Below are 26,724 nucleotides of genomic sequence, written 5' to 3'. Positions count from 1 at the left end.
ACAGAAGTCATAAAACAAGAAAAGGAAAATAGATTGGATTCTAAAGTTTCTGATTTAATCGTTATAATAGAAAAGACATAAAGCAAGTATTGTCGAACTGAAAAGGTATATAAAGAATAAGTTTCGGTAAGGAAAAATACAATGGGTTTCCATGCAAAAAAAAAGATGATAGTCCATTTGGAGTTAATGTAAATTTATACCTATCTATTCAGGTAATTGGTAATATCAAAAAACAAAAAAAAAAAAAAACTTATGTACAACGTTGTAGCTTTCTCCTCTTTTTTTGCAACCTTGTAATTGAATGTGATTGAATTCAGTGTTTACCTCCGGTTCTTTTATGTCTTAGTTCGGCTTGTTGCTTTTCGACTTCAGGATCAAAGAATATGAACTCGTCTAGACCCTTACCAGCAGGCACCATTGGAAGGACTGGAACCTTCTTCTCGACATATACTTCAAGAAGACAAGGACCTTCTGTACTTAGCCATTCTCGAATACCTGGAATCATTTCTTCTTGTTTGGTCACTCTAACGCCGTTGAGGCCCATAGATTGAGCTAGTAACATAAAGTCTGGGTTTGACTGATGGGTGTGGGAATACCTATGTTCATAAAAGAGAGACTGCCATTGAGTGACCATACCTTGTTCCTCGTTGTTTAAAACACAAATTTTGACAGGGGTGTTTGCTTGAATAGCTGAGGATAGTTCCATCAAAGTCATGTTGAATGAAGCATCACCGTCAATATCGATGACCAACGCATCTGGCTTAGCAACTTGAGCACCGATTGCTGAAGGCAAACCATAACCCATGGTACCTAATCCACCAGAAGTGATGAAGGTTCTTGGCTTAGTCCATGTGAAGTGTTGGGCGGCCCACATTTGGTGTTGGCCGACACCGGTTGTGACAATGACTTCCTTGCCAGTTTTATGAGCTTCTGCAGAGATGGTCTTCAGAAGGGTTTGAGGTTTAATCAAAGAACCTGGAGTTTCCATTTGGTAAGAGTAAGGGTATTTCTCCTTCCATTCGTCAATTAATCTAAACCATTCTGGACGTGATTCCATTTGAGGTGCTAATTTGTTGAATAGTTCCAAATTTTCAGTAACGTCACCTTCGATTGCTTCAGTTGCCTCGACAACCTTGTTGATATTCTTAGGGGAGATTTCGAAATGTACAATACCACCCCTACCTTCTTGAGCAGCCAATTTAGCTTGAGGTGCAAATTTCGCAATGTTACCAGTAACTCTGTCATCAAATCTGGCACCCAGTGCAATGATCAAATCGGCATTTTGGATTGCCATGTTGGCAACACCAGATCCATGCATACCCAACATATCGAGAGATTTAGGGTCGTTCTGGTCAAAGCATCCCAAACCTTGTAAGGTGGTAGTCACTGGTATACAAGCCTTATCGGCCAATTCCTTTAATTTCTTTGGTCCGTCATCGGAACTGAGGACACCTGCACCGGCATAAATGATTGGCTTCTTTGCCTTCTTCAACAATTCAACGGCACGTTCAATGCATTCGACAGTGTATTGAGTAGAGACTGATTTGGATAAAGCAGGGATGGTTTTCTTTGGAATGGACGAAGATAAAGGAATGGCATGTTTAAGTACGGCTGCTGTGACGTCCTTTGGAAGGTCAACCAAAACCGGGCCTGGTCTACCTGTAGTTGCTATTTCAAAAGCTTCGTTGATTCTCCTTGGGAGTTCTGCGACATTCTTGACCATGACGTTCCATTTAGTGCACGATCTAGAGATACCAACAACATCGGCTTCTTGGAAAGAGTCTGTACCAATGGCACTAGTTGGAACTTGGCCAGTGAAGACAACCAAAGGAATACCATCGGCCAAGGCGTCGGCCAAGGGAGTGATGACATTTGTTGCACCGGGTCCGGAAGTGACCAAAACCACACCAGGTTTACCTGAAGCTCTAGCGTAACCTTCAGCCATATGACCTGCACCTTGTTCATGACGGGGCAAGACAAATCTGAATTTATCAGAATTATAAATGGCGTCATAGACAGGCAAAATTGCACCACCTGGGTAACCAAAGACCGTGTCAACGCCATGGCGGACCATCATTTCATGGAAAATTTCACCACCAGTTTTACCAATCAGAGAAGAGTCAAAATCGCCGTTGGAGTTAGACACGTTCCCTGTAGTGTCATCCAATTCTTGATTGAAAGCAGGTGCTGGGGCCTCTCTTACAATTGTCGAAGCGGAGGATTTGAAACGTGCTGCAGAGATGGAATAGTATGGAATATGTTTGGAATTTAAAAATGTCTTTGCAGTTGATCTCATGGAGAGAGCTGTCCTTGAAGCTGCCGGGAACCGTGTAGCCGACTTTGCAAAAGATCTGGATAACATGCTGACAACTGTATCTCTTAATGGGAAGCTTAGATAGAGACAAAGAGTGTGGATTACTGTGGGAGGAAGGAAAAAGAATGGAAAGAAGCAGCAAAAACAAAAACTAGAGAAATTTCGTCATTTAATGAAAAGTGCCTGTCAGGGAGTCTTTAAGGATGAACCCCCAGATGCGGCAACTTCTCATGAAATGAGTCAAACCTATTCTCAATACATGTACATAGCGAAAATTCGAGCTAGAAAAAAACATTGGCGAAACCGAAAACCATTGAAAAAATTAAAAAAAAAAAAAGAAAAGAAATAAACGAAAACTTTTTTTTTAATTTTTTCCTGTCTCGGGGATGCGGCGCCGGCGCCGCTGGCGGCTTGACACCATGAGAGAAACCCTGGTGGGTTTTTTTTAGGAGGAGATTGCCGGAGTGTCCGGTAACGGCGTTTCCGCGCTGCCTCTTTTATGTGTTTTTTTCTTTTTTTTTTTTTTCCTTCCCATTTCCTTCCTTCCTTCTTCAATTAGAATGTATTGCTCCTGTTATTAGAGGTGGCTGGCCCAGAATGGTCACAGAACGAGCGAAACGCTTGGAAAATATATGTTGGAAAAATAGGTCACGTGCAAATCACGTGCCAACCACGTGACTGAGTGGGTCTTGTAGGGATATCTGAGAGAGCATGTATTATTGTTTGGATGGGGACATGGATTTGAGAACAAATGTTGGGACGGCTCGTATAAACGAGAAATAACACTGTAGAATCTTAGAGACGCCATTACAATGGCTCTAAAGAGAGAAACAGAGAGGGGGGAGGTGACGGCAACAGTAACGGCAACGGCAATGGTGACGGAGACGGAGACATTGACAACAGATACGGGGATGGAGACACCTCTTGACGTTCTCTATAGAAACACGCAGGCCTTACATGTGGGGGATGTTCATCGGTTCATAATCACCTACACTCCAACGGACATCACCAAAGAATTGGGATCACATCTTTACATCAAAATAAAGAATACGGAAAACGTTCTCATGAATTCGGCCCTCTTGACAGGCCCATATATGCTCTACTGTGATATACGCTCGCAGGAATACACCCATAAGAAGAAATGTTTTGTTTCGGATGATCAACCTGTCTACGATCCAAATATCATCCCGGGGAACTCCTTGGTCCATAGACTGACACTCAACAGATTGAAGGATAAGTATACATGGTACGTGGATGTTATATCTCAGATTGTATTCAGCACCTCAGCAGAGATCAACTTTGAGATAGTCATTGCTAAATCAGAGGCTGCCCTCTCGAGCTCCTCCGTGAACCACCTGAAAAACTCAAATTATTATCCACAATGTTTACACATACAACACCTAACAACATTGGATATATGGAACAAACCTCCTCAATCTTCTACGGATCCCATCCATTTGGTCATACTGACCCATGGATTACACTCCAATACTTCTGCCGATTTGTTCTATATGAAGGAACAGATTGAAGAAATGGCTTCAAGTACCGGTGAAAATATCGTCATACGAGGATATTTTGGAAACGTTTGCAAAACAGAACGGGGGATAAAGTACCTTGGTAGAAGATTGGCCGAATTTGTTGTCAATGAGTCATTAAAAGGGCTAGATGTATCCAAAGTTAAAAAGGTTTCGTTTATTGCGCATTCATTGGGTGGGCCCGTTCAAACGTTTGCAATTTCCTACATTAACTACAACTATCCTGAGTTTTTCCAAAATATTGCCCCGGAGAATTTCATTACACTGGCTTCCCCGCTATTGGGAATCTCAAACGAAAATCCCGCTTATGTCAAGGTGTTTTTGAAGTTCGGTATCGTGGGCAAAACTGGTCAGGATTTGAACTTGGATGGTGCTGAGCCCTTACTGCTCTTGCTACCCTCAGAACCAACAAGGAAGATCTTGAAACGCTTCAAGAGAAGAACAGTGTATGCTAATGTTTTGAATGATGGTATTGTACCATTGAGGACGAGTGCTCTGTTATACCTTGACTGGAAGGCTTTAACAAAAATTTACGAAACTCTACATAATGGGGATAGCTCCAATATGAAGAGAAACGATATGAATGAAACAGGTGAAATTCCAGTGGAGATGAACAAGGAAATGGATAACGCTGAAAATATTGAAGTTGGTACCAACTTGGCATCTTCAATCAAATCCAAGTTTCAATCAACACTTGGGTTTTGTTTCCCCAACATGCAAGCCTCCAAAACAACTCAAAAGTACAACTATTTCCAAACAACAGAAGACACCGTGCCAGAAAATGACAATGGCCGATTAGATCTAACCCGGGAATCGATGACGCCAATTCCAAGATCCTCTGTACTGTCTTCTCTTAGAAAAGTTTTGCTGCCTCCATCTCCCTCTCCTAAGTATATCAACGACCCTAAGAGCCGTGATAATGTCATACTCCATGATAAGATTTACACTCCCGATATGATCCCGAAATCTCATACGGTATTATCCAAAAATGTGATTATATCACATTTAACACAGAATAAAAGGCACCGATTTTTTGAGGAAAAAATCGCCAGGAGATGGCATCAAGGAATGACCTGGAAAAAGGTTTTAGTCAACTTACAGCCCGATGCACATAATAATATGATTGTCCGAAGAAGATTTGCAAATGCATACGGATGGGGGGTTATCGACCATTTGGTTGAAACCCATTTCAGCAACGATTGTTTCAAGGGGGCGGATCTAGAACAATGGGAGTACAAGAAAAAAATAGATGACAACATCGAGTTGGACGAAGCAGAACTCAAGCACCTGAATTCCCAACTTGGCAAGGTCATAGACCGTGAATACCTCAAGCAAAATACAGTCCATACACCATGCAGACTAAAGAAAATCTTCTCAGATTCTTCATCTCCATCTCCCTCCGATCCCGACTGTAAAGCCAGACATAACGAAGATAAAGAGGTTACTCGCACAAAGGGGTCTGAGTTATCACAGCATTATAAGGACACCCCCAATGGAGAAGTAAATGAGCATGAAGCCGTCTCAGTATATTCTGGTACTTCGTCTGCAATTAACGATGGTGCTTGGTTGAACGAAACGGAAAGCGGTTACTATGATGGACCTACTGGCATGATCAATACAGTAAACGAGTGGAAGGATAATATGTTATATCCTAAAAGCAATGGACGTGGCACAGACAGTAAAAATGCAGTTCCACCAGCCATCGAAAGGAATGAATGTAGCACATATTTTTTCGAAAATGTGTAAATTTATAGATTGGTAGGTAACTACAATAAGGCGAAGAAGAAGCCGGCCATTCGTATGAAAAGCAAGGTCAAACATCATTGTGCAGGGGTGATAAAAAAATAAAGTTGCCACTTTTATTACAAGATTTTCCAGTTGAGAAAATCATGATGGCGAGATAATAACGTAAAATTCAATGGGGAACATTACAGACTATACTTATTTTTGAAACTTGATAGACCTAGAAGGTAGTTGATAAGTAAGCAACGGAAACACTCTGTGTACTGACTGTTATTCCTTCTTTAGCTGCAATGTCTGAAACTGACAATCCTGTTAAAGTGATGGATGCTCAAAATTCCCAACAAGGTGAACAGCAACAAAGCCATGAACAAAACCAAAACACCGACCAATCCACGCAAAAACGTAATCGTCAGCAAAAGAAGAATGCATATGCTCCAAAGAGAGGCCCAATAATGGATTTGAAACCTATATTAAACAAGCAGGTTAGCGTGAAAATTGCATCTGGTAGACAAGTTCAGGGCACCCTCACAGGTTATGATCAATTGATGAATATTGTCATTGAGAATGCTGAAGTTACAACTCCTGAGTACATCTCAGAGGGCGAAGCACAAGTTGAGAAATTGGATAAAGTGGTTATTATTGGTAGATTAATTGTGGCGTTTGAGCCTTTAGATGGTTTTGAGATAATCAACACCAAGGGGGAGCATTTCGACTTCGTAATTTGATTTTATGGTACATTATCTATAAACAGATCAAGAAATAACTATGTATAATAAGCTAATCACTACTTGCACATCCTCTACATCCACATTTGACACACCTAAAGTCAGGATCAGTTTTCCGTACGCTTTTCGGAACTCTGCAAACGCAGACAGTTTCGCCGATGCATTCCAAACAACAGAGGGTCTCATATCCTTGTTTCCTCCATTTAGCAATAAGCTGACCATTGGCAAACCTGTGTTTTAATAGCCATAGATAAAGTTGTTTATCAATAAGTCTTCGTTGATAGTATAAAGAATAGACATACCGACTTTTCTGATGATTTATACGGTGTAAGTCCCAGTGTAGCTCATGTTTTGGACGTGCCGAACTATGTTCTTCAGACTCTAATTCCTTTAGTTTGTCTTCAAATTTTTTTAGCGTTGGCTGTATCTTTAAAAATCCTTTAGGGGGGGATGATCTTTTGGATATTTTCACCGGATTACTTGTTATTTTGTTGTTCTTGCCAGCTGTCATCTCTCCCTGTCTAATGTCGTTCGCTCCTGCGGATAAGTTCCCGTCAAAAGCGTAACCCGTAGTGGCATTATTTTGTTGGCCATACTCAGTGCGATTACGTAAACTTTGCGTGGAATTTCCCAGTTGTTGATAAATTTCCATTTTATTGCCACAGGCATATTTTCTCCACTTCTTTTGAAGGAGACCCGTTTTTGTGTTAGTTACCCTCTTTTGTTCCCTATAAATCTATTCGAGGTGCTGACTCTAACATGGATCTTGTTATCGGATTTGCTGAGAGGATCCAAACCAGGGTTTTTGGGGATTTAGATGCCTACAAATTCATTCGTTTGGTAATCATCATTGGAGGCTATATTTTTCTAAGGAATAGAGTCTCCGACTATTTAAAGCAAAAACAACTGAAGGAACAAATTATCAGGGATAAACAGATGAGGGAGGAGAAGCTCATAAATGATCCGACAGGAGAAATTGAGAGAGCTGCAAATGAAGATTTATTTGCTGAACATGAAGGTATTGGTAAGAGTGAGAAAGCCTGGGGTTGGGGTAAGGCGACCAGGAGAAAAGTGGCCAAACAGAAGGCACTATTTGAGCAAGAAATTGAAAGAGCAGCAATCGAAGCACAGTCAAAATTGCAAAAGGGTTACGACAGTGACGAAGAAATTAATGAGTTTTTGCAAGATTGATGCACTCTTTCCTTTGTTAATTGCGGGAGAAAGAAGTATCGCATTCCCTCCTAACATTTCCATTAATTGTAATACTAAATTTATATAGTCCACATGGTTATGATTAAGTTTTCATAGCCATCCAATCCTAAGAAGTAAATCAACATCAGATCAGATACAAAGGTTGCTTACGTAAGTATATATTTTTCTACCGAGTGCATGTTTTTTGCACTTTTTTTTTACATTACTATAAATTTTAAATCAAGCATAAAAGCAATTTCATCAGAAAAGTTGTTTTTTGCTGAATACAATAGTGTGTACATACAAGCATGAGTTTCAAGGGTGGCCAAAGACAACTTTTGCCTTTTGGGCTTGACTGGGCAGATATTACCCAGAACTCAATAAATGAGTTGGAGTTTCCAATGCCAGTTAATGGCGAACCAACTAAAATAGAAGTAGAAAATTATCAACAGTTTTTAAGCCTCACAAGCATAATGAAAGACTCCTCTTTTTACACCGGTAACTTGAAGAGCTTGGCTCAAGAACAAGGGAATAGCGGGCGCCAAAAGAAAAACATTGCATATTTAGAAGGTGGTGTAAATGATGGACTGAAGAGATATTCGGATAAGTATAGGAAAAAAATACAGATAGGTAGATCTATCAAAGATCATCCCTTCATAGAAAAGTTTTTTCCAGATGAACTCCAAAGTGTCATAAGTTCCAAAAGTGGCAAGAAATCTTTAAATGTTTCGAAATATAGGAAAGGCTCGAGGTTTGGTACAGATATTGATAAACTAATTAAGAATGCAGAGCAGAGACAAAAGGAGATAATGGAAAGGTTGAACGAAGTTGCCGCAAATAACAATGATGATGATGTAGAAGAAGATAATCAAGATGAGGAAGATAACATGGACGATGAATTCGATGACGATGATGATGATGATTACAATGCGGAAAAATATTTTGATGATGGTGACGACTTTGATGAAGGCGACGTGGATGGCGATGACGAGGCAGCATTTTAGACAAGAAAAAAAGCCACACCTTTTATATACAAAATTAATTGTGAATCTATACTGTATACGCATCTATGTTGTTTACTTATTTATCCAGAAGTATCAATATCAACAGGTTAACTCTTTTGTTGACGTCTATTAGTTTTACGTCTTTCATACCAACTTGTGATCTTTTCAGGCGACGTTTCGCTGTATATGATCGAGCGTCCGTTTGATGTTTCTATTGGTCTGTGTTCATCTCTAGCAAAGTTACTCATTCTACTGGACTTCCTACCGTCAAACAAAGGGCCTACTGACATTAAGTGTTTTGGGGGAGCAGGGGGTATATCTTCATCATTCGAATCATCGCTATCATTAATAATGTCTGGAAGCTTTTTTGATTGGTAACTTCGTCTCATCTCCGCATCATCTAGTGTAAAGGCGTTGGATCTTGCCGAAGTTTTGAATGGTAGTATCGGCTCCGTTTGGTGCCTTTGCACCCGATGTGGCTTTATCTCTATACTTTGTCCTAATGTGATTTCTTCCTCAGAATCATCACTTTCGTCACTACGAGAGGTGTTCAAAGATACCATTCGTTCATTATCGCTTTTGAATATTTGTTCTTGTCTTGATCGGACGCTTTGTTTATAGTATTCATCTGCATCTGGAAGGCTATTGTCATCCGATTCAGTCTCGTAATATGAACTGAACAAATTTTTGGGTCTTTCGGACATCAATTCGGGACTTTTTAATTTGAGTTTAGTCTGGGCCTCCGCCATTTTTTCAAATTCGTCATGTTTTCTGCTATCTGAGTCCCCATATCCTAAACCAAGATTATTAAATAGCGGCCACTTCATAGTTTTGTCTAAATATGACATCAAGGTATTGCCTGTTGAGGGTCTTGCTGGTGAAGAATCACTTCTTGGTGAATCTAAAACTGATGAGCTTCTTGTGGGCGAAGTTCGTAGCGGAGAGCTCTTCAGTGCAAATCTATGAGGGCTTCTCTTCTTGCTTTTCAGCTTACTCATAGATTCTCCTAGTTCGGGCAATCCATTATCTATTTTGGTATCATTTATATCTATTGGAGAATTTTTGAAAACACCATGGGAATCTGATTTCAACGTCACATTCTTAGATTGAGCGCTTTTCCTTGCAAAATTCACTGTATTGTTCGGAAGTTCGTCTTTCTTTGGGTAATACGTTATTTCCAAGTAGAGCTTTCCTGCTTCTTTACCCTCCCAATAAACGTCGAACCATCCATCATAACCTTCTTCTATACTTTTCTTCAACGCAGGAGTGAAATCAACTTCTCCACTAGCAATCAACTTGGCATCATTTTTTTTCTGATGATATGCGTTGATATATAATGTTTTGTCTTCTACCCCATCCAAGTTGAACCAAAGGTCATCGTTGAAACCTGGGTTTTGTCCTCCTCTTGGAACAACCTTTGTTGATTCCTCTTGATTCTGTATACGCATGGTTATGAATGGAGACTGCTTATCCATCTTTAGAACATTTCTTAATCCATGTGCTTTAGTTACCACCACCACTAGGGTGTTATGTAAAATTTCCTTTTGTGTGCTTTTAGCTTCTCCTATCACAGATGTTGTAAACTCTGACATTCTAAAAACCTGGTATTTAGTTAACAGTGAGCTTCTTTCTTTGATAAAAGACTTCCAGTGTTATTATACTATGGATGAAAAAGAGACCCTCAAAAACTGTAATTTGATCGATTACACAAACACGTGAAGATAAGCTTATTTACATGTTTATTCTTGGATCATCTTGTCAATACAGAGTATTTTTGTCAAAAAAAAAAAAAAAAAAACCAGCCACCGAGACTTCCCCATTAGTTCAAGACCAAGTCATACAAAGACAATGATATTCTTTTCTTACGTTCTAGAAAGATACAATAACAAAATTAAAAAAATAAATAAATGAAGGGTTCATGGATTCTACAAGAATGCGCAGTAACCTAGAATCGTGGTCAACAAGTGGACCCATGGAGAAACATTTTGGACCACGCCTGCATCATTCTTATGAGTCGAACTGATTGAAGAAACAGTACCTGTTGACATAGCAGAAGTTGACTCAGTAGCAGTCGAGTCAGTAGAAGTCTTCACATCTTGAACTTCTTGTGGGTTGGCTTGATTGACACTAGAATTATAGACACCAGTATCAGTGAAAGCATCAGGATAAGAATCATCTTCGTAAGTGTAGGTTGATCCGTCCCAGCAATACTCGTCAAAACAGGCCTTACACTCATCGCCAATTGGAACACCTTGTCTTTCCTTTGATCTTTGCAAAATCGCACAGCCAATACATTTCTTAAAATCTTTATCGATAGTTAAGTTATTAAATGTAGACACAGCAAATCCATTTTCAATCATTGCCAACTTCTCATCATCGTCGTATGATAACTTAAAGGTAGAAGTGTTGGAGCTGTACGTCCATGGACGGTTGGCAATATAGATAACCAATGGCGGGACGTACTCGGTATCAACTTCTTTCATCAAGTCAGTCAAGTTGGAAGCATAACAGCCAAAGAATGTTGGCTTAGCCGTTAAGTTATTGTGCAAGAAAGTATCCGTACTTGGAACATATGGGAAAGCAAAGTTTGCTGAAGCATTTACAAACTGTCTTTCATATGTGTTAACTAAAGAGCTACCATTTGGCCATGAAAAATCAGTATCTGCTGAATTATCAAAGGAGAAAATAACATCAACTCCCCTGTCTTCAACAAGGAGCGGTGAGAGTGGGACATTTTGATTATCTTCACCACCATCCACCAAATTCAAGTCATGATCAGAAATCATGTTTTTGGCGCTACCCCAAGGAGAGTTGTAGAACGGATTTGGGAACCATGGGGCAATATCATTTTCTTTTTTTGACAATTTCTTCAAGACCGCCTCAGCCGCATCATATGCAACACCAGAAATACCCGTAGAGTTGATTTGTAACAAGAACTGGTTGAAGAGAGTCGAGGAGGTACCGAAAACAAACCCAGTGTTATCCAACCCGGACCAGCATGATCCATTGCCGGCAGCCTTACCGCCATCCATTGTAGTACCAACATAATGTAAATCAACAAATGTTTCTAGATAGGTATCCCAAGAACCCATTTCAAAAGGATTAAATTCGAAAACAGTGGAATTCAAGTTGACAATATAGGTACCGGGTGCTCTACCGTCAGCAACAACAATTGGAAATGGAATAACATGCTCGGTGAAAACATCCCAATTTCTTAAACTAGTGAAAGTCATGGAAGCACCAAAGTCTTCCAATCCTGGAAAGAATTGGTGTGATAAACCTCTGCCCCAAGGATCAGTCATTGACGCATTGAAACCTGCATCTCTTTTCTCGTCAATTTGGTCATCCAGGGTTTTCCAGTAAGCGGCATCTTTAATAATGTTAGCTCCATGCGGGGTAATGATGGTATGCTCTAAGTTCCAGATTGCATCATCTTGGCCATTTTGATCTATGATTTCTTGAACTGAGGTCCAGTTATTATAAACCAAACTGGAAACAAACCAGGAACCTCCTGACAACCCTGCAATATACGAAACGGAATCCAAGAGGGGCAGTCCATGTTCATCTACACCTCTTGTTCTGTTATCCAAACCTGAAATTTGACCTGCAGCACACAACATGGCCCGGTACCCACCACCAGAGAATGCTAGACCGATTCTTGGGATTCTAGCCGAGGAGTTGGACGCAATGTCATCCAAGAACGACTCTGTCCCATTTAAGCCGGTGCCTTCAAGGAAAGTTCTTAAATGATCAAACGTCAATTCATCTTTTTGCTGAATCCATTCGAATTCTTCGTCACTAATCCCGTCTGCTCTACGAAGGAAACCTGCACGGGTAGAGTTATGTTTGTCATTGAGATAGCTAGGACATTCAACAATGCCTGGAGCATATGAGTCTGTTGGAGACCACGCAGATACAACCGAAACCAAAACGGTTGCTGCGCCAAGTAAATGTAGCATATCTTACTTTATTTCTGTTTGGGTAAAACCACATGAAATAAACAAATTTGCGTCAAACATCGAAGAAACCTGTAATACTATATATAATTAAAGACATAGCCCAACCTGGTATACAAAGGATCTTCCGAGCGAAAGTGGCTTGGTAATTTTTTTTTTTTTTCTTTGCGCAAGCCTACATTTGACCCAGCAATTAACTAACTATTGAACTCTGACACCTTATTTTTTTCCCGCAATTGAGAAGACATTGTTCAGAGTACATGTATGGAAAGTAGTCCTTTTAAGGTTTCTCTGTTCAGCAGAGACATAATAGACATCTCAGAGTTAGCCCTTTGGGAGCTATTAGGAATTATATATGCGGGAGGCGGATACCCGTTGTTGAACATGTATTTGGAGACGCAACCACGGTGTAAGCACTTAATATGTGATGAGACCGGAGCCAGAACTTTAACTCCGACATGAAGCAGTGGCCATTTTTTCACTCTGAAATAGGTGTAGTTTAAGGATGAACATAGATCAAGGTGCCACCTGAGTCTATCTCCCTAAGACGAAAAATAAAGGCGTGACAGTGGCGTCCATCAAACAACAATGACATACAGTGAACCAAACTCCACTATATACCATTTACAGTAGATGGATAAGCTAACTTAATTTCAAAAATGCGAGATTAGGGATTCTATAAATACGCCTTTTTTTGTAAAGATTAACTATCTTGGGTAGCTTAGAAGAGTAGATGCTAATTACAATTGCAGCACAAGGGAAGGAGAAATCTCAGTAGGTCTAATTAAAATCGTCACAGGAACACTTACCCTTCCCCAGTGTGCTTTCACTTGAGAATAATAGAACAGACTCTTTATATGTAACAACCATAAACTTTATCGTCTAGACCAGTATCATGTTCTAACACTCTACTCTTGTAGATCTCTGATCCTGTGGCTGTCTATAGGTTCTACCTTGTTACCGTATTTAAACACTAACGGTTTTCAGCTAAGAATCACTTACACGAAAAAGAGGAGATTATTTATTGCTTTAATGTTAGGTGGACTTATACATTGGTTACATACAGGATATTTTTGGGTAATAGTTATTACAATATGTAGAAAAGGACTTCATTTCGGTTGTAAAACAAAAAAAAACGACAAGAAACAAGCTGGAGACAACTTTACAATTATTCTTCACCTTCTGAGCTTGGCTTCTGTGATTTAGACTTCGGTCCTGGTGTCTTGGAGTTTCTCTTAAATTGCACCCTTAATCTACCTCTACCTCTTTGGCCAGAATGGCCACGCTCTTCGAAGGAAGCGGCCACGATATCTGCTGAAGATCTGCCGCCGTTGACCTCCTCGGCATCCATTGCATCAAGTTCCTTCAATTTAGCTTCTACTTGTGGATCCTTGTCAAAAATGTACTTAGAAATCGTTAGTTTGGGACCTAGCATGGAGTCTATAACCTCGTCTTCTTCTGAAACAAACATGTCGTCGTCAAGTTGTAAATCATCCAGGATATTAACGAGAATCTTGGGTTGTTTTTTCTTTAAGGCAGGTTTTATAGGTGATAAAAGAGGGTTGAATCCTTGGTACAGCCTGTCAAGTAGAACATCCTTTGGTTCCAAATTGTGTGTCTCTGGAACCTTGTTGACATTACTAAACCCCTTCTTCAGCTTGATCGTCTCTACTCCCGTACTTTTCCTATTAGCATTTTCCTCTGCCAACATCTTCTTCTGTTGTTGCTGTTTGAAAAGTTTTGCCTTCTGTAACTCCTTCTGTGTCTTGTGGAGTTGCTGTAACTTTGCTTCTTTCTCTTGCAATACCTTAGCATTTGAAGAACTTGACTGATATCTGGTGTTTGACAACAAGTTAAATCTTGAAGAAAAACGTTGTCTTTGTCTTAAAGTAGTCCGCACCGATTGTTGTATCATTTCTGTCTGTTTCTGTTCTCTTTGAATATAAAGGAACGATTTTAACCGACGTTGAGTTACTCTGTATGTAACTGCTTCTCCTCCTTTGCCTTTATGGTAGACGCCATTCCTCAAATCAGTCACTAGTGCGAATTCTCTAAAAAAAAAAAAACTCTAGACAAAACTAAAATAAATCGAACCAAATTTGCGGGAAAAGCGAAAAGTCCAAATCGGGTAGCCCTTAGAAAGACCTCGGAGGTGCCACTTGAAGTTGAATAATTGCCGTCTTTTATAAAAGACTGGCTCTTTCTTTCCAATATCATTCCATTAAGTCTTCTTAACCCAAGGAGATAGCAACTGGAAAAATGATACTGGGAGATTTTGCCACATTTTCCTTGGCTTTACTCAGCATAATTGGTGCATGCGTTGCCGAAACCGAAATACCTCCTAAGAATGCCGTGGATATTTCACTAGCAGCTTCTTGGAATAGAACACCTTACAAGTTGAACGTTCTTGAAGCAGCAGCTTCAGTAAATGAATCACTATACGAACCTCTAGTCCTTAAACTCTTGAATATTGAGCCAGACTACGACAATGGGGAATTCAATGCAGATGAGGATTATATAGAAGTCTCGGATTCCGATTTCTTAAACCACGCAATGTCACTTTTGCATGGTGACTATGAGAAATACATGTTCAATCTTCAGTTGTCCAATCATCTCTCCACTGCAAGAATCAATGCTCATTTCCAGTATTATAATACTTCTGTGAAAGACACACATGAATGTGACGTTGACGCGGTTTTGTTTGAGCCATTGGGTCCCTCTCCACAGCATTATTGCGATCCCGATGCTGCATTTATGTTACAAAACGCTAATTATGCATTTATTTTTGATACTTTCAAACTCCCGTTTGATAGGAGGCTAGGGTCGACGTTTACTCCTTCCTCGTATATTATATATGGTGATTACAGAGATGAAACGTTTAGAAAAATGTTTCTCAACATGTATCAATTTGCTGGCACTGGCAAGTTAAATCTTGTTTGGAGGTACGTCAACACCCATCCGGATAATCGGCCAGAATTATTGGCTGGATATGGTGCAGCGTTGAATTTGAAAAAGACAGACTATATTGCTATCGACGATAGTGGATTCACGCAAGAACAAGAAAGTAAGTTGCTTGAGCTTGGTTCTAATAATAAGGATGAAACGGTGAATATCACCGATATTTACAGACACAATTTTGAAAAAGTACAGAAAGTTGACCTTGAAGATCTATCAACGATTGGTTTAAAATTTACCAAATTAATTAGTGAATCAAAATCCCAGTTTAAAGATCTGATGACTATACTTGCCGAATTTCCAAAATATGCGAGAACCATCAGTAAAATCGGCTATTCTGAAGATGAACTGAAAGCTGTTGCTGGTGTAGCCGATGAAGATTATGGAAAATTTGTCGAGAATGGTATATATATTAATGATGCCTTGGTGCCTGTCGAAAAGACAGATCTTTTTGAGATATTTAGGGCCATCAAGCGAGAGGTTTCATTTATAAAGCTTCTTCAAGCTATTGATATTCATTACGATGATGCAAGAACATTGATGTCACGGTTTGCGCAGATGATTTCACCATATTTTGCATCGACTAAAAGAAGATTTAACTTTTCAAGGTATGATGATTTGGTAGTATATTTGAACAATATTGAGGAAGATTATAAGTATTCACTATTTGATTCCACTATTGATGCATATATCAAGAAACCAGATGTTAATGAATTACCTAGAGCAAAAGAGAACATTCATCAAATGATATTTATTATCGACTTAACCGACCTTGAAAAGCTAGAAAACCTTATCAGTTTTCTACGGACAATGTTTATTGAAGCCTTTCCTATTCAATTTGGAGTTGTTCCTCTATCAACCTCAAATGAGCTGAACGAAAAAATTACATCTCAATTATATTCAGCCTATGCAGAAGATGGTCGGGAAGGTGCCTTTAAATATTTGATTACATTGAGAAGTTCTCTTGCCGGTGAAAATCATCACCCTCCTGATAATTTTTCGCAATTGGAAGAACCCCTACTCAAAGAAAGGCTTGAAAAGCTTGGCTTGTTCTACAAAAATTTTGGTATCGATCATGAGATGCCAACAATATTCAGTAATGGAGTAGTTTTCGGTTTTCATAAGGTGGTGGACGCACTTAACAATGTATTTGACGATATGTTGTATCTCTATGACATGAAGAGTCAAATAGGTGAGGGAGAAACCTACTCTGAGTTTTTGAGAAAAGACTCAGTACACTCGAAGGACACCAACATAGTTCCCGAAAGAATTTCACAAATTAAGGGTAATTTCATTAAGCCTCCCTCAATTATTGCCTCAAAACACTGGTTTTCTACCGACAGGCTGATAATTGAGAAGCCAATCATTCCTGGACAAGCGCCTATCACAATCAATCTATTAGGCTCGTTTTTCAACACCGAATACATAAGGCAAGTTGAAGAAGTATTAAGATACTCGCAAACTAACGAAGGTATTAAGATCGTTATTTCGGATGTCACTCCAACCAAAGATTTCAAGAAATTACTGCAACTTCAAACTGTTGAAGAAAAGATTAGCTTTCTTTCCACTCTAGTGGAATCTGATACTGAGGATAATTACAAAATCAGAGACTATGTCCGTTTTTGCAAGGAAATGTTTGGACTCAATTTTGAGAAAGAATATCTCAATGCATATATAGTGGTTGCAGGAAGGAAAGTACAAATAAAAAACTTTATGGATGTGCATTCTATTGAATCCCTTGTTCACTATGAGTGTGCTTCTAGATTGAACGTTTTGAAAGAATTGGAGAACGAATTTGACTATAACGTCCCTTTCAAGAATGAGTATGACAGATTTCAGCATTTTGCATGGGTTGTCTCTTATACTTATTTTTTCCCTGCTCCGGAACCTTACTCTGCAAGTAACATCCCACGTTTTCACAGATACAAGTTTTCCGAAGAAAACACTATTATCAAACAAGCTAAAGATGAACTGATTGAAGTCGACATTTTAATTGACCCAGTTTCTGAGTATGCCCAGGAACTAGTTTCTTTCATCCCACTGTTCGAGAAAGAATCATTTATCACACTAAAGGTACATTTAAGACCTAAAAGGTCCGTTGATATTTTACCAATTAATAGGTTTTACAAGGAATTGGTGAATACTGATGTTAACCAAGTTTCAGAGAAAATAAGATTTGAAAAGGTGCCTGAGAAAACATTGTTTAATGTTGAGTTGCACGAAACACAAAGATGGCTTGTTTCTATCAACAACGCCTCTACCGATCTCGACAACTTGATGCTTGATCTTACTGATTCCAAATCCGCATTCGGGGAATTCCTGCTTGAAAATATTCTTGTTGAAGGTTATACTTCAAATGATGCTACCGGTTTACCATTAGAGATAAGCGGTCCTTCCAAGTATGAAACGACCGTATTGGCAAACACTTATTTCCAACTAAAAGCGAACCCAGGTACGTGGACTATCAAAATCAAAGACTACACAAAAGGTTCATTGGTTTATATGATGACAGAAGAGGTCAAAACTATCAGCGTTATTGAACTTGATGGTACGATTATTGACCTGGATGTTCAGAAGAGATGGTTGATGGAATCGATCAGTTTAGTTAACCCCCTGAATGAAACTGGTGTAAAAGCCTTCAGCGAGAAAATGTATGCTTACTTCTTTGAAACCATGGATTTTATTTATTCATTTATTAAGCCTACCCAAGCAGATATTAATATCTTTTCTATTGCGTCTGGTCATTTGTATGAGAGATTTTTAGGTGTTATGGTATCGTCTGTGATGAAAAATACAAACAGTTCAGTAAAATTCTGGTTTATCGAAAACTACATGTCTCCTGATTTCAAGAAAAAACTTCCGTTATTATCTGAAAAATATGGGTTTGACTATGAATTAATCATGTATAAATGGCCAGTGTGGCTAGATTCGCAACGTGAGAGGCAACGCACCATTTGGGGTTACAAAATTCTTTTCCTTGATTTGTTATTTCCTCAAGATCTCAAGAAAGTTATTTATGTCGATGCGGATCAAATTGTCAGGGCAGATTTAAAAGAGCTTGTGGATATTGATTTAGAAGGTGCACCGTATGGTTATGTCCCGATGTGTGACTCAAAGAAGGAGATGGAAAGCTTCCGTTTCTGGAAAACTGGATACTGGAAAGAATTTTTAGGGCTTAAGTACAAGTATCACATTAGTGCATTATATGTTGTTGACCTAGAGAAATTAAGAGAAGTGGCCGGTGGTAACATTTTAAGGCAACAGTACCAGTATTTATCAAAGGATCCAGAATCTTTAAGTAACTTAGATCAGGACTTACCAAATTTATTACAACCGCACCTGAAGATATACTCCTTATCTCAAGAATGGTTGTGGTGTGAAACATGGTGTTCTAATGACACGCTAAAGGATGCTAAAACCATTGATCTTTGTAATAACCCACAAACAAAAGAACCAAAACTAAACAGGGCCAAAAGGCAAATCCAAGAATGGGTTGAGCTGGACCAAGAGAACATGATATTGTTTTCTGGTAGCACTGAGGTATTAAAGGAGGATTTAGAGCATGATGAGTTGTAAATAAAAGACCCTGTATACTTATGCATATAAAAACTATAAGAACTTAATCTTTAAACTTTCCTTCTCTCTCAGGTATGTATGCAACTGCAGAGCCTTGTTGGACACGTGATTAGGAATATATATACTATGAACATCACGTGCCGACAAATTTGCTTTGAAAACTAAATCCTCGACGATCTATGAAATAATCATGTAAATGAATTGATCACTTTGAAAGATTACCAACGATATCAACATGCATCTCACAGAATAAAATAGCTCTTCTTCATTTAAGCAACTATGAGCAGAGGGGGCACATTGTTTCTCAGAAATAATGGATTTTTCAGACAGTTCTGTAATCACACGCATCCTCCGAATGGCAAGAATCCATCCACTTCAACGGCGACTTTGGAACTTGCAACTAAGCAACAGCTATATATGCTAGATCAAAATTCCCCAGGATCCGTTTTCTTTTTACCTCATGGAACACGTATATTCAACAAGCTTTTGAAATTTATGAAGCTCCAACAAGAAAAGCAAGGTTTCACTGAAGTTATTACACCATTAATGTACAAGAAACAACTTTGGGAAACATCTGGACATTGGGCAAAATATGCAGAAGACATGTTTAGAGTGGAGGGTAATGACCAGTCCAAATTTGATGAATCAGAAAGGAACGACGTTTATGGGCTGAAGCCGATGAATTGTCCAGGACATTGTCTTGTTTTCAAAAGATTCAATAGGTCATATAAAGAACTACCGGTCAGATTCAGTGACTGGTCAAGTTTACACCGGAATGAAGCAAGTGGAGCACTGACTGGATTAACTAGAGTGCGTAGGTTTCACCAAGATGATGGCCATATCTTTTGTACGCATGATCAAGTTGGTGAAGAAATCTCCAAGACTATTAAATTGATAAAAATTTGTTATGGTGTTTTTGGTTTGAGCAAATTTAGAATGTTGTTGTCGACTAGACCGGATAACTATATTGGCAGTTTGGAAGATTGGAGTCGTGCCGAATCTGAGCTATCCAAAGTTTTGGATTCTGAGCTAGGGGTCAGCAATTGGTCATTAAGAGAAGGTGACGGTGCGTTCTACGGCCCAAAGATTGATATTCTACTGACGGACCAATTTGGTAAGGAACACCAGGCAGCAACAATTCAGTTAGATTTTCAACTACCTCAAAGATTTGAACTTGAATATCAAAACGATAAAGACGATTATGACGTACCTATCATGATACATAGGGCGATTTTTGGATCTGTTGAAAGATTTATGGCATTGTTGATTGATCACTACGCTGGAAAGTGGCCCTTTTGGTTATCTCCAAGACAGGCAATTGTGATTCCGATCAATGATGCACATAAAGAACATGCGAAGAAAGTTGTCAAGGAGTTGAGCAACGAACATGAAGATTTCGATGCACCCACAAAGCTAAGTGAAAAGAAGTTTTATGTTGATCTGGATGACAGAAATGAAACTATTGGATTCAGAACTAAAGATGCTATCAGTAAAGGTTACAATTACATCATATTGATTGGTGATAAGGAGATTGAAACTGGGAAGCTAGCAATTAGATCTCGTGATAATCGTAAGATTGAAAACATTCCAGTTGAACAGATCATTCAGAAATTTAACAACCTTGAAGATCAATATAATTGATTCGTATGTTGGAATAGACTTGTAAATAGGAGAGATATTTTCTTTCTATGATTGACACTAAAAAAGTGAGTGTATATATCAATATATATTTAAATATATATGTATAGAGAGAGAGAGAGAAAGAAAGAGATATATAGAGATATCAAGATGATTAATCTTTTAAAGTTATATATTAAAAGTGAACGTTCATAAAATTAGAATCTACGATTTGGCGGACCAGGTATCAACGGGTGTAGTGCTTATGGATAAAAAAGAACTTAAGCAGTGCCCCAAGTAGGGTTACCCCAGGTTCTCTTGGAGATATCGTCTTCTAAAGTGTTGAAGAAATCACCAATATAGTTGGAAGGTTCGTACTTACCGGAGTCGTAAGTTTCAAAGTTTTCCAAGACATCAGCGATGTATGGTCTGGAAGCATAGACCAAGTTAACTAGGGAAGCAGTGATACCACCTTGGTAGACATGATCAAAGAATTCAACAGATTTGTTACCGGAATAATGGTCGGAATAGGTGAAATCTGAAGCAGATCTCATAACGACAATTCTGGAGAAGTCAATCAAACCATAAGAGCCAGCTCTGATTAAAGCTTCCAAGGTAGCATTATCTTCTTGCTGGGTAGTACAATAAGTTGCAGTACCGTTTGTGATCAAAGAGGTGTAATTTGCAAAGGACTCATCCAAGTCTTCACCAAACCAGTAGGTGTCACCAGCCAAGGTATCACATGCAATAGCCTTTGGAGTGTTGTTTGCTGGAGCGTAGTTGTAAGTCAATCTGAATTCCTCGTTAGCCTTGGTACCGTTATATAAGAAAGCGGTTTGAGCTAAAGAGAGGGCACGATCTCTCAAGTTTTCATTCAATTCGAAAACTTCAGTACCGTAGATGTTGACAGGGTATTCACCTGGCTGGTCAGTTCCCAAGGCAAAGTAGCCTGTGGTCCAGTTCGAAGGCATGTCTCTAGCGTCGACTTCGTATTCGAGGAACTGAACCGCAAATCTAGCAAAAGTGACATCACCAATGGTACCTTGATGAGGAGAGATACCTGCAATACCTGCAATGAGGAAGAAGGTCTTTGTTAAGTTGAAGACTGGGGATAGGGCGAGAGCCGAGATGGTAGAAGCAGCGTTGATTTCACCCTCACCGGTAGTGACTTGGCATAATTCGTAATCTTTGTCACAGTGGATGGTATTGTAAATTGGGGACAAGCCAGGGATTTCGAATTCATGGACAAAGTCATAAGATTCTAGGAATGGTTCTTCTTCCAGGGAGAACATGTTAATGACAAACATCTTTGGAGAATGTTGGGTGAATTCCTTGTAAATAGTTTCATTGAAACCTGCTGTTTGGACTGGGGATGGAAGCTTAGATCCCGAAGCAGAAGGCTTTGCGGTGACAGAATAGGAAGGTTTAGCCAAAACGCTGGAGGATGGGAAATCCAACTTGAAACCGTTGACTGTTGAAGCCAAAGATAAGGCTGTGGTTAAGAGCTTGAAGTTCATTGTTTACCTAAAGCAATTGTTGATCGTTAAAAAGCAAAAAAACAGAAAAAGTGCACAAGTTGACAGAAAGAGCAGGAAAGATAAAGAGATAGATGTACAAGAAAAAGCTTTAAAGATTTGGGTATCTCCAGTGTCTTATATAGTAGCCAGGTCCAAATGTGAAACTTTAATCGATACATCGAAGTAAAAGTTATCAAACGGAGAATTACTCTACTTTGTATGTATATTCATATACACCAATCGCTTATCCTTTGGTAAATATAATGGAAGCACCGAAATTCAGTTATCCCAAAAGGGACCACCCGTTCCACAATAGGAAGGTGCTCAAGTTTACCCATAACAGACTACCTATTTGGGGGACGTTGGAGTTCATTGGAATCCAGAAGTTCCGACGGAACGTTAAATTCTCTATACCTTCTCTTCCGGATTGGGAGAAGTCATTCCTCTTTCTGGAGGGGCGGTGCAGCCGCGGGGAGCGGCCGTAAGTTGCCGTGGATCTCCGCGGAGAGAACCTTTTTTTTATATTAAGCAAAGCGAGGCAACAAAGGTTGAAAACAAACAAAGAGGGCAAGAGGGTTTATTTTAGAAGATGAGGGTTTGTTATAAATTTGTAAAATTTATTTTTCGTTTCCATTTTCGTTTCCATTTCCGTTTTCGGACATTTACCTCAAAAGTGATACAAGGGCAAAATAGCTGAAGATAAAAATTATTCGATTTTTCATTAGTGTGGATACAGTAAGGAGCGAAACACCTTGGAAAAAAAAATGCCAATGTAAGATGTAGATTTCATTTATGTAGAGATGTACATTATTTGGAATGGCCAAGTTTGAGTTTGTCTCTCCAAGTAGTAGTATCATGTCTGAGGCAGACAGGTTATTTAGGGTTGCGCTCACAGATTATGAGAGTAAGAACTACAAGAAGGCGTTGGCTTCTGTCGACAAGATCCTCAAGAAGGCACCGCATCACAGTCCAACTATAGCGTTGAAGGCATTGATAGTTTGCTTTTATCATCCAAACCAGCCCGAATCCAAGGATGTCAATGCTTTGGTTACCTTATCGGAGGAAACGTTAGCTGAGTGTCAATCCTTAATTGAAAGGGCTAGTGAATATGATCCAAAGAACTCAATAGCTGCACATTTATCTGCCCTCTACTATCGCCAAATTAAGGACTATGCAAAGGCGGCGCATTACTATACTGTTGCTTATAGCAACAATCCCTACAACAAGGCGATTTTGAGAGACCTGTCCTCATGTTTGTCGCAATTGAGAAAGTTCCCCTTGCTAACAAAGACTAGGTTTGATTACCTACAAGCGGAGCCCGGGTATCGTCAAAACTACAGTACTACGGCAATGGCATATGACCTGAATGGCGAATATGAGAGTGCAATCAAAATCTGCGAGCAAATTGAAGAAATCATTAAAGACAAACTAATTGAGGAAGATATGGTTGAGAATTCTGAGGCAATCATATACAAGGCCACATTATATATTAAGCTCGAGCAATATGAAAAAGCTTTGGAATATATCGATCAGCAATTGGATCGGACCGATAAATTCAGGTGCTATGACACGTTTGGCCTGTTGGAAATGAAGTATGAGTTGTTGATGAAGCTTGGGAAGTACAATGAAGGACAGTTGGTTATTAGACAGCTTTTAATCAAGAACCCGGACAATATCGATTATTACAGAGACCTCTTCAAATGTTTGCAAATAGAAGATAACGTGGACTTGAAGTTGAAGGTGTTGACAAAGCTAGCCAAATTTTATCCGAGATCTGACTTGCCTAAGTATTTACCCCTGACTTTCCTCAAGGGAGAACTTTTCGAATCTCATTTAGATGCATACATGTCGGGATTGTTTAAAAGAGGCGTACCTTCTGCATTTAACGCAATTAAAACCTTGTACAAAGAGAAGGACCACCCCCAAATTATCCTTAAGGTTGCCGAAAAATATGAATCCAGTGAGAAGGATCCCTTAAATCTGACATGGATCAAATATTTTGTTTCTCAACACTACTACAGGCTTGGAGACTACGAAAATTCAATGAAAAAAATTAACGAAGCTATTCAAATCACACCAACTTTGATTGAATTGTACATGTATAAAGCCAGAATATTGAAGCACCAAGGTAAATTAGCTGATGCAGTCAATGAGATGAATACTGCAAGACTGATGGACCTTCAGGATAGGTTTGTAAACACCAAAACTGTCAAGTACTACTTCAGGGCAAATATGATTGAAGAAGCCATCAAAACCGCCTCCTTGTTTACCAAAAACGATGAAGAGCCAACGGGTGTAAAAGACTTGCACCAAGTCCAAGCATGTTGGTTTATAGCAGAATATGCAGAAGCTCTAGCAAGACTATTTAAGGAAAAACTTTCTCTTTTCCAAGAACTGGAAAAGAAGGAACCTTCAGCGACTGCAAATGATGATGGTGGTAATCAAGATGATGACGAAATCAATATTCATTTGATCAAGAAACAGGTTTCTGCTTACCTGGGATTATCATTGCAACGTTTTTTTTCCATCTTTTCAATATATGAAGAATACTATGACGATCAGTTTGACTTCCATTTTTACGCCTTCCGTAAGGGAACTTTCCGTGCATATCATGAAACCATTCAGTGGTCTGATGAGTTGTTCCATCAACCTTTCATTGGTCGTATATATTCTGATGTCATGACTTTACTACAGTATACTGTTGAGAATAAGGATTTATTAGAAAGGGCCTTGGACCTATCTACTACTACGACAAGAAGATCGAAAAAGGATAAGAAGGATGAAATTAAGTGGAAAGAATCCATGCTTAAATATAACAAAGTTTACGATTCCGATTCGTTGGCGACACAATTGGTTGAAAATATAGTTTTGAAGAAGGATTATTCCAGAATCGAAAAAATCGAGAATTTAATTAAAGTGCAAAATCCTAGTGGTAAACCCGAAACCATAGATTTCCTAAATGGACAGTTCAATTATGATTTAATTGAAGGTAGGTATGTTGTTGCCCTTGCATCATTACGTAAAGTAAAGGAGCTAGCTCGGGGAGAAGGTCCAACTGCTGAGAGGGCCAAACTCGTTCTCGACGAAATGACTAGAAAACTCCACAAGTTCATTGATGCACCATCGGATGATCCAAAGATACAATCGCTTCAGAAAATTGTGAAATTAGGGCTGATGAGAAACTAAGATTTAAACCTTACATAATTAGCATCCTATGTGTATAGACTGTCTATAGACTAAAAAAACTCCTAATACATAAAACTCTATATCTCAATAAATGATATTTACAAGCTACCTACCCGGTGAACTTCCTCCAAGAAATGTCTGATTTGTTCAGGCTCCATAAATGGATGGGTACCATGGCCAAAATTGACAATGTAGTGCTTCTTACCACCACCAAAGCCTTTGATCATCCTTTCAACTTCCTTTGTTATGGTTTCTCTGCTTCCATACATGACACATGGATCCAAATTACCTTGTAAAGTTACTCTATTTTTGTTAACCTTGACGGCATCTTCGGGTCTGTACAACCAATCTAAAGAAACACAATCATAACCAGAATCACAGAGTTGATCTAGAGCGTACCACGAGCCTTTGGCAAACACAGTCATTGGGACCTTTTCAAGTCCCAACTCCTTGAGTCTTAATGGGACCCTCTCTGCAATTTCCTTCAGATAAGGTAAGGAAAAAATTTCAAAATCATCTGCACTCAATTCACCACCCCAACTTTCAAAAATTTGCAGCATTTGAGCTCCGGCTTGAACTTGAAGGGCTAAAAATTCAACAGCAACATCAGTGATACCCTTTAGCAACCTTTTACTTTCTTCAGGATACTTAAATATCCATTCTTTAACAAACCTGAAAATCTTGGTACCACCTCCTTCAATCATATAGCACATCAACGTCCATGGTGCACCACAGAATCCCAATAATGGAACTCTGCCATTCAACTTTGTTCTGGTTAAAGTGATAGCCTTAAAGGCCCAGTCTAGCTCTTTCTTCACATCGGCACTAAAGTTTACTCTCTTTAGGTCTTCTGGAGTTCTTAATGGATCGGTAAACCTAGGACCAACCTTGTCTATCATTTGAACATCCATACCCATAGCTTGAGGAATAACCAAGATATCTGAGAAAATAATCGCCGCATCAATCAAACCATCAAAATGATCGATTGGCTGAATGGTGATTTCACTGGCGATTTCTGCATCTCTACATGTTTCAAAAAAATCTCTACCACCTTTAACTTCATGATATTCTGGCAAGTATCTACCAGCCTGGCGCATCAGCCAAACAGGAGGTCTTTCCACTGTCTCACCGCGAGCAGCCCTTAGAATTAGATCATTTTTCAGTTCTGGGAAATTCATTACTTGCCCGTATAACTCCAGATATATGTTATACATCTAAAAGTTTCATTTCCTAATATACCACAACTCCCTATAAAAAATTGGAAACATCTCACCAGTGTTTTCGTCATTTTATTACTAAACGAGGAAAGAAAGAAAAACATAGTCGCGAACACTTTAAGAATAATTATTCTTTTACTGTTTAGATTGTACCTCATTTCCCGAGATATTCTCCCTTATTGATAAAG

At 39.1% G+C, this 26,724-nt stretch overlaps 14 protein-coding genes across 14 annotated transcripts; 7 read left to right on the top strand and 7 right to left on the bottom strand.

Annotated features, from left to right (window-relative positions):
- Positions 1-313: 313 nt before the first annotated feature.
- On the bottom strand, positions 314-2,362 carry C5L36_0E02970 (uncharacterized protein; the record flags this gene model as incomplete). Its single annotated transcript, XM_029467851.1, has 1 exon — positions 314-2,362. The coding sequence occupies one exon, from the start codon at positions 2,360-2,362 to the stop codon at positions 314-316; it is 2,049 nt and encodes a 682-aa protein (XP_029323711.1).
- Positions 2,363-3,126: 764 nt separating this feature from the next.
- Positions 3,127-5,595, top strand: C5L36_0E02960 (uncharacterized protein; the record flags this gene model as incomplete). The annotated part of the gene is made up of 1 exon (XM_029467850.1): positions 3,127-5,595. The coding sequence occupies one exon, from the start codon at positions 3,127-3,129 to the stop codon at positions 5,593-5,595; it is 2,469 nt and encodes an 822-aa protein (XP_029323710.1).
- Positions 5,596-5,882: 287 nt separating this feature from the next.
- Positions 5,883-6,317, top strand: C5L36_0E02950 (uncharacterized protein; the record flags this gene model as incomplete). The annotated part of the gene is made up of 1 exon (XM_029467849.1): positions 5,883-6,317. The coding sequence occupies one exon, from the start codon at positions 5,883-5,885 to the stop codon at positions 6,315-6,317; it is 435 nt and encodes a 144-aa protein (XP_029323709.1).
- A 52-nt stretch (positions 6,318-6,369) lies between these two features.
- Positions 6,370-6,969, bottom strand: C5L36_0E02940 (uncharacterized protein; the record flags this gene model as incomplete). Its single annotated transcript, XM_029467848.1, has 1 exon — positions 6,370-6,969. The coding sequence occupies one exon, from the start codon at positions 6,967-6,969 to the stop codon at positions 6,370-6,372; it is 600 nt and encodes a 199-aa protein (XP_029323708.1).
- Positions 6,970-7,076: 107 nt separating this feature from the next.
- On the top strand, positions 7,077-7,508 carry C5L36_0E02930 (uncharacterized protein; the record flags this gene model as incomplete). Its single annotated transcript, XM_029467847.1, has 1 exon — positions 7,077-7,508. One exon carries the CDS (start codon positions 7,077-7,079, stop codon positions 7,506-7,508), a length of 432 nt encoding a protein of 143 aa, XP_029323707.1.
- Positions 7,509-7,816: 308 nt separating this feature from the next.
- C5L36_0E02920 (uncharacterized protein) lies at positions 7,817-8,512 on the top strand (the record flags this gene model as incomplete). The annotated part of the gene is made up of 1 exon (XM_029467846.1): positions 7,817-8,512. The coding sequence occupies one exon, from the start codon at positions 7,817-7,819 to the stop codon at positions 8,510-8,512; it is 696 nt and encodes a 231-aa protein (XP_029323706.1).
- A 107-nt stretch (positions 8,513-8,619) lies between these two features.
- Positions 8,620-10,104, bottom strand: C5L36_0E02910 (uncharacterized protein; the record flags this gene model as incomplete). Its single annotated transcript, XM_029467845.1, has 1 exon — positions 8,620-10,104. The coding sequence occupies one exon, from the start codon at positions 10,102-10,104 to the stop codon at positions 8,620-8,622; it is 1,485 nt and encodes a 494-aa protein (XP_029323705.1).
- A 333-nt stretch (positions 10,105-10,437) lies between these two features.
- On the bottom strand, positions 10,438-12,471 carry C5L36_0E02900 (uncharacterized protein; the record flags this gene model as incomplete). The annotated part of the gene is made up of 1 exon (XM_029467844.1): positions 10,438-12,471. The coding sequence occupies one exon, from the start codon at positions 12,469-12,471 to the stop codon at positions 10,438-10,440; it is 2,034 nt and encodes a 677-aa protein (XP_029323704.1).
- Positions 12,472-13,636: 1,165 nt separating this feature from the next.
- Positions 13,637-14,383, bottom strand: C5L36_0E02890 (uncharacterized protein; the record flags this gene model as incomplete). The annotated part of the gene is made up of 1 exon (XM_029467843.1): positions 13,637-14,383. The coding sequence occupies one exon, from the start codon at positions 14,381-14,383 to the stop codon at positions 13,637-13,639; it is 747 nt and encodes a 248-aa protein (XP_029323703.1).
- Positions 14,384-14,727: 344 nt separating this feature from the next.
- C5L36_0E02880 (uncharacterized protein) lies at positions 14,728-18,999 on the top strand (the record flags this gene model as incomplete). Its single annotated transcript, XM_029467842.1, has 1 exon — positions 14,728-18,999. The coding sequence occupies one exon, from the start codon at positions 14,728-14,730 to the stop codon at positions 18,997-18,999; it is 4,272 nt and encodes a 1,423-aa protein (XP_029323702.1).
- A 279-nt stretch (positions 19,000-19,278) lies between these two features.
- On the top strand, positions 19,279-20,640 carry C5L36_0E02870 (uncharacterized protein; the record flags this gene model as incomplete). Its single annotated transcript, XM_029467841.1, has 1 exon — positions 19,279-20,640. The coding sequence occupies one exon, from the start codon at positions 19,279-19,281 to the stop codon at positions 20,638-20,640; it is 1,362 nt and encodes a 453-aa protein (XP_029323701.1).
- A 257-nt stretch (positions 20,641-20,897) lies between these two features.
- Positions 20,898-22,133, bottom strand: C5L36_0E02860 (uncharacterized protein; the record flags this gene model as incomplete). The annotated part of the gene is made up of 1 exon (XM_029467840.1): positions 20,898-22,133. The coding sequence occupies one exon, from the start codon at positions 22,131-22,133 to the stop codon at positions 20,898-20,900; it is 1,236 nt and encodes a 411-aa protein (XP_029323700.1).
- An 816-nt stretch (positions 22,134-22,949) lies between these two features.
- Positions 22,950-25,319, top strand: C5L36_0E02850 (uncharacterized protein; the record flags this gene model as incomplete). The annotated part of the gene is made up of 1 exon (XM_029467839.1): positions 22,950-25,319. The coding sequence occupies one exon, from the start codon at positions 22,950-22,952 to the stop codon at positions 25,317-25,319; it is 2,370 nt and encodes a 789-aa protein (XP_029323699.1).
- A 98-nt stretch (positions 25,320-25,417) lies between these two features.
- C5L36_0E02840 (uncharacterized protein) lies at positions 25,418-26,533 on the bottom strand (the record flags this gene model as incomplete). The annotated part of the gene is made up of 1 exon (XM_029467838.1): positions 25,418-26,533. One exon carries the CDS (start codon positions 26,531-26,533, stop codon positions 25,418-25,420), a length of 1,116 nt encoding a protein of 371 aa, XP_029323698.1.
- Positions 26,534-26,724: the final 191 nt, after the last annotated feature.

Source organism: Pichia kudriavzevii, chromosome 5, assembly GCF_003054445.1.
Source record: "Pichia kudriavzevii chromosome 5, complete sequence".
In the NCBI taxonomy this organism is placed as follows: Eukaryota; Fungi; Ascomycota; class Pichiomycetes; order Pichiales; family Pichiaceae; genus Pichia; species Pichia kudriavzevii.
This window is presented reverse-complemented; position numbering and strand designations above follow the sequence as displayed.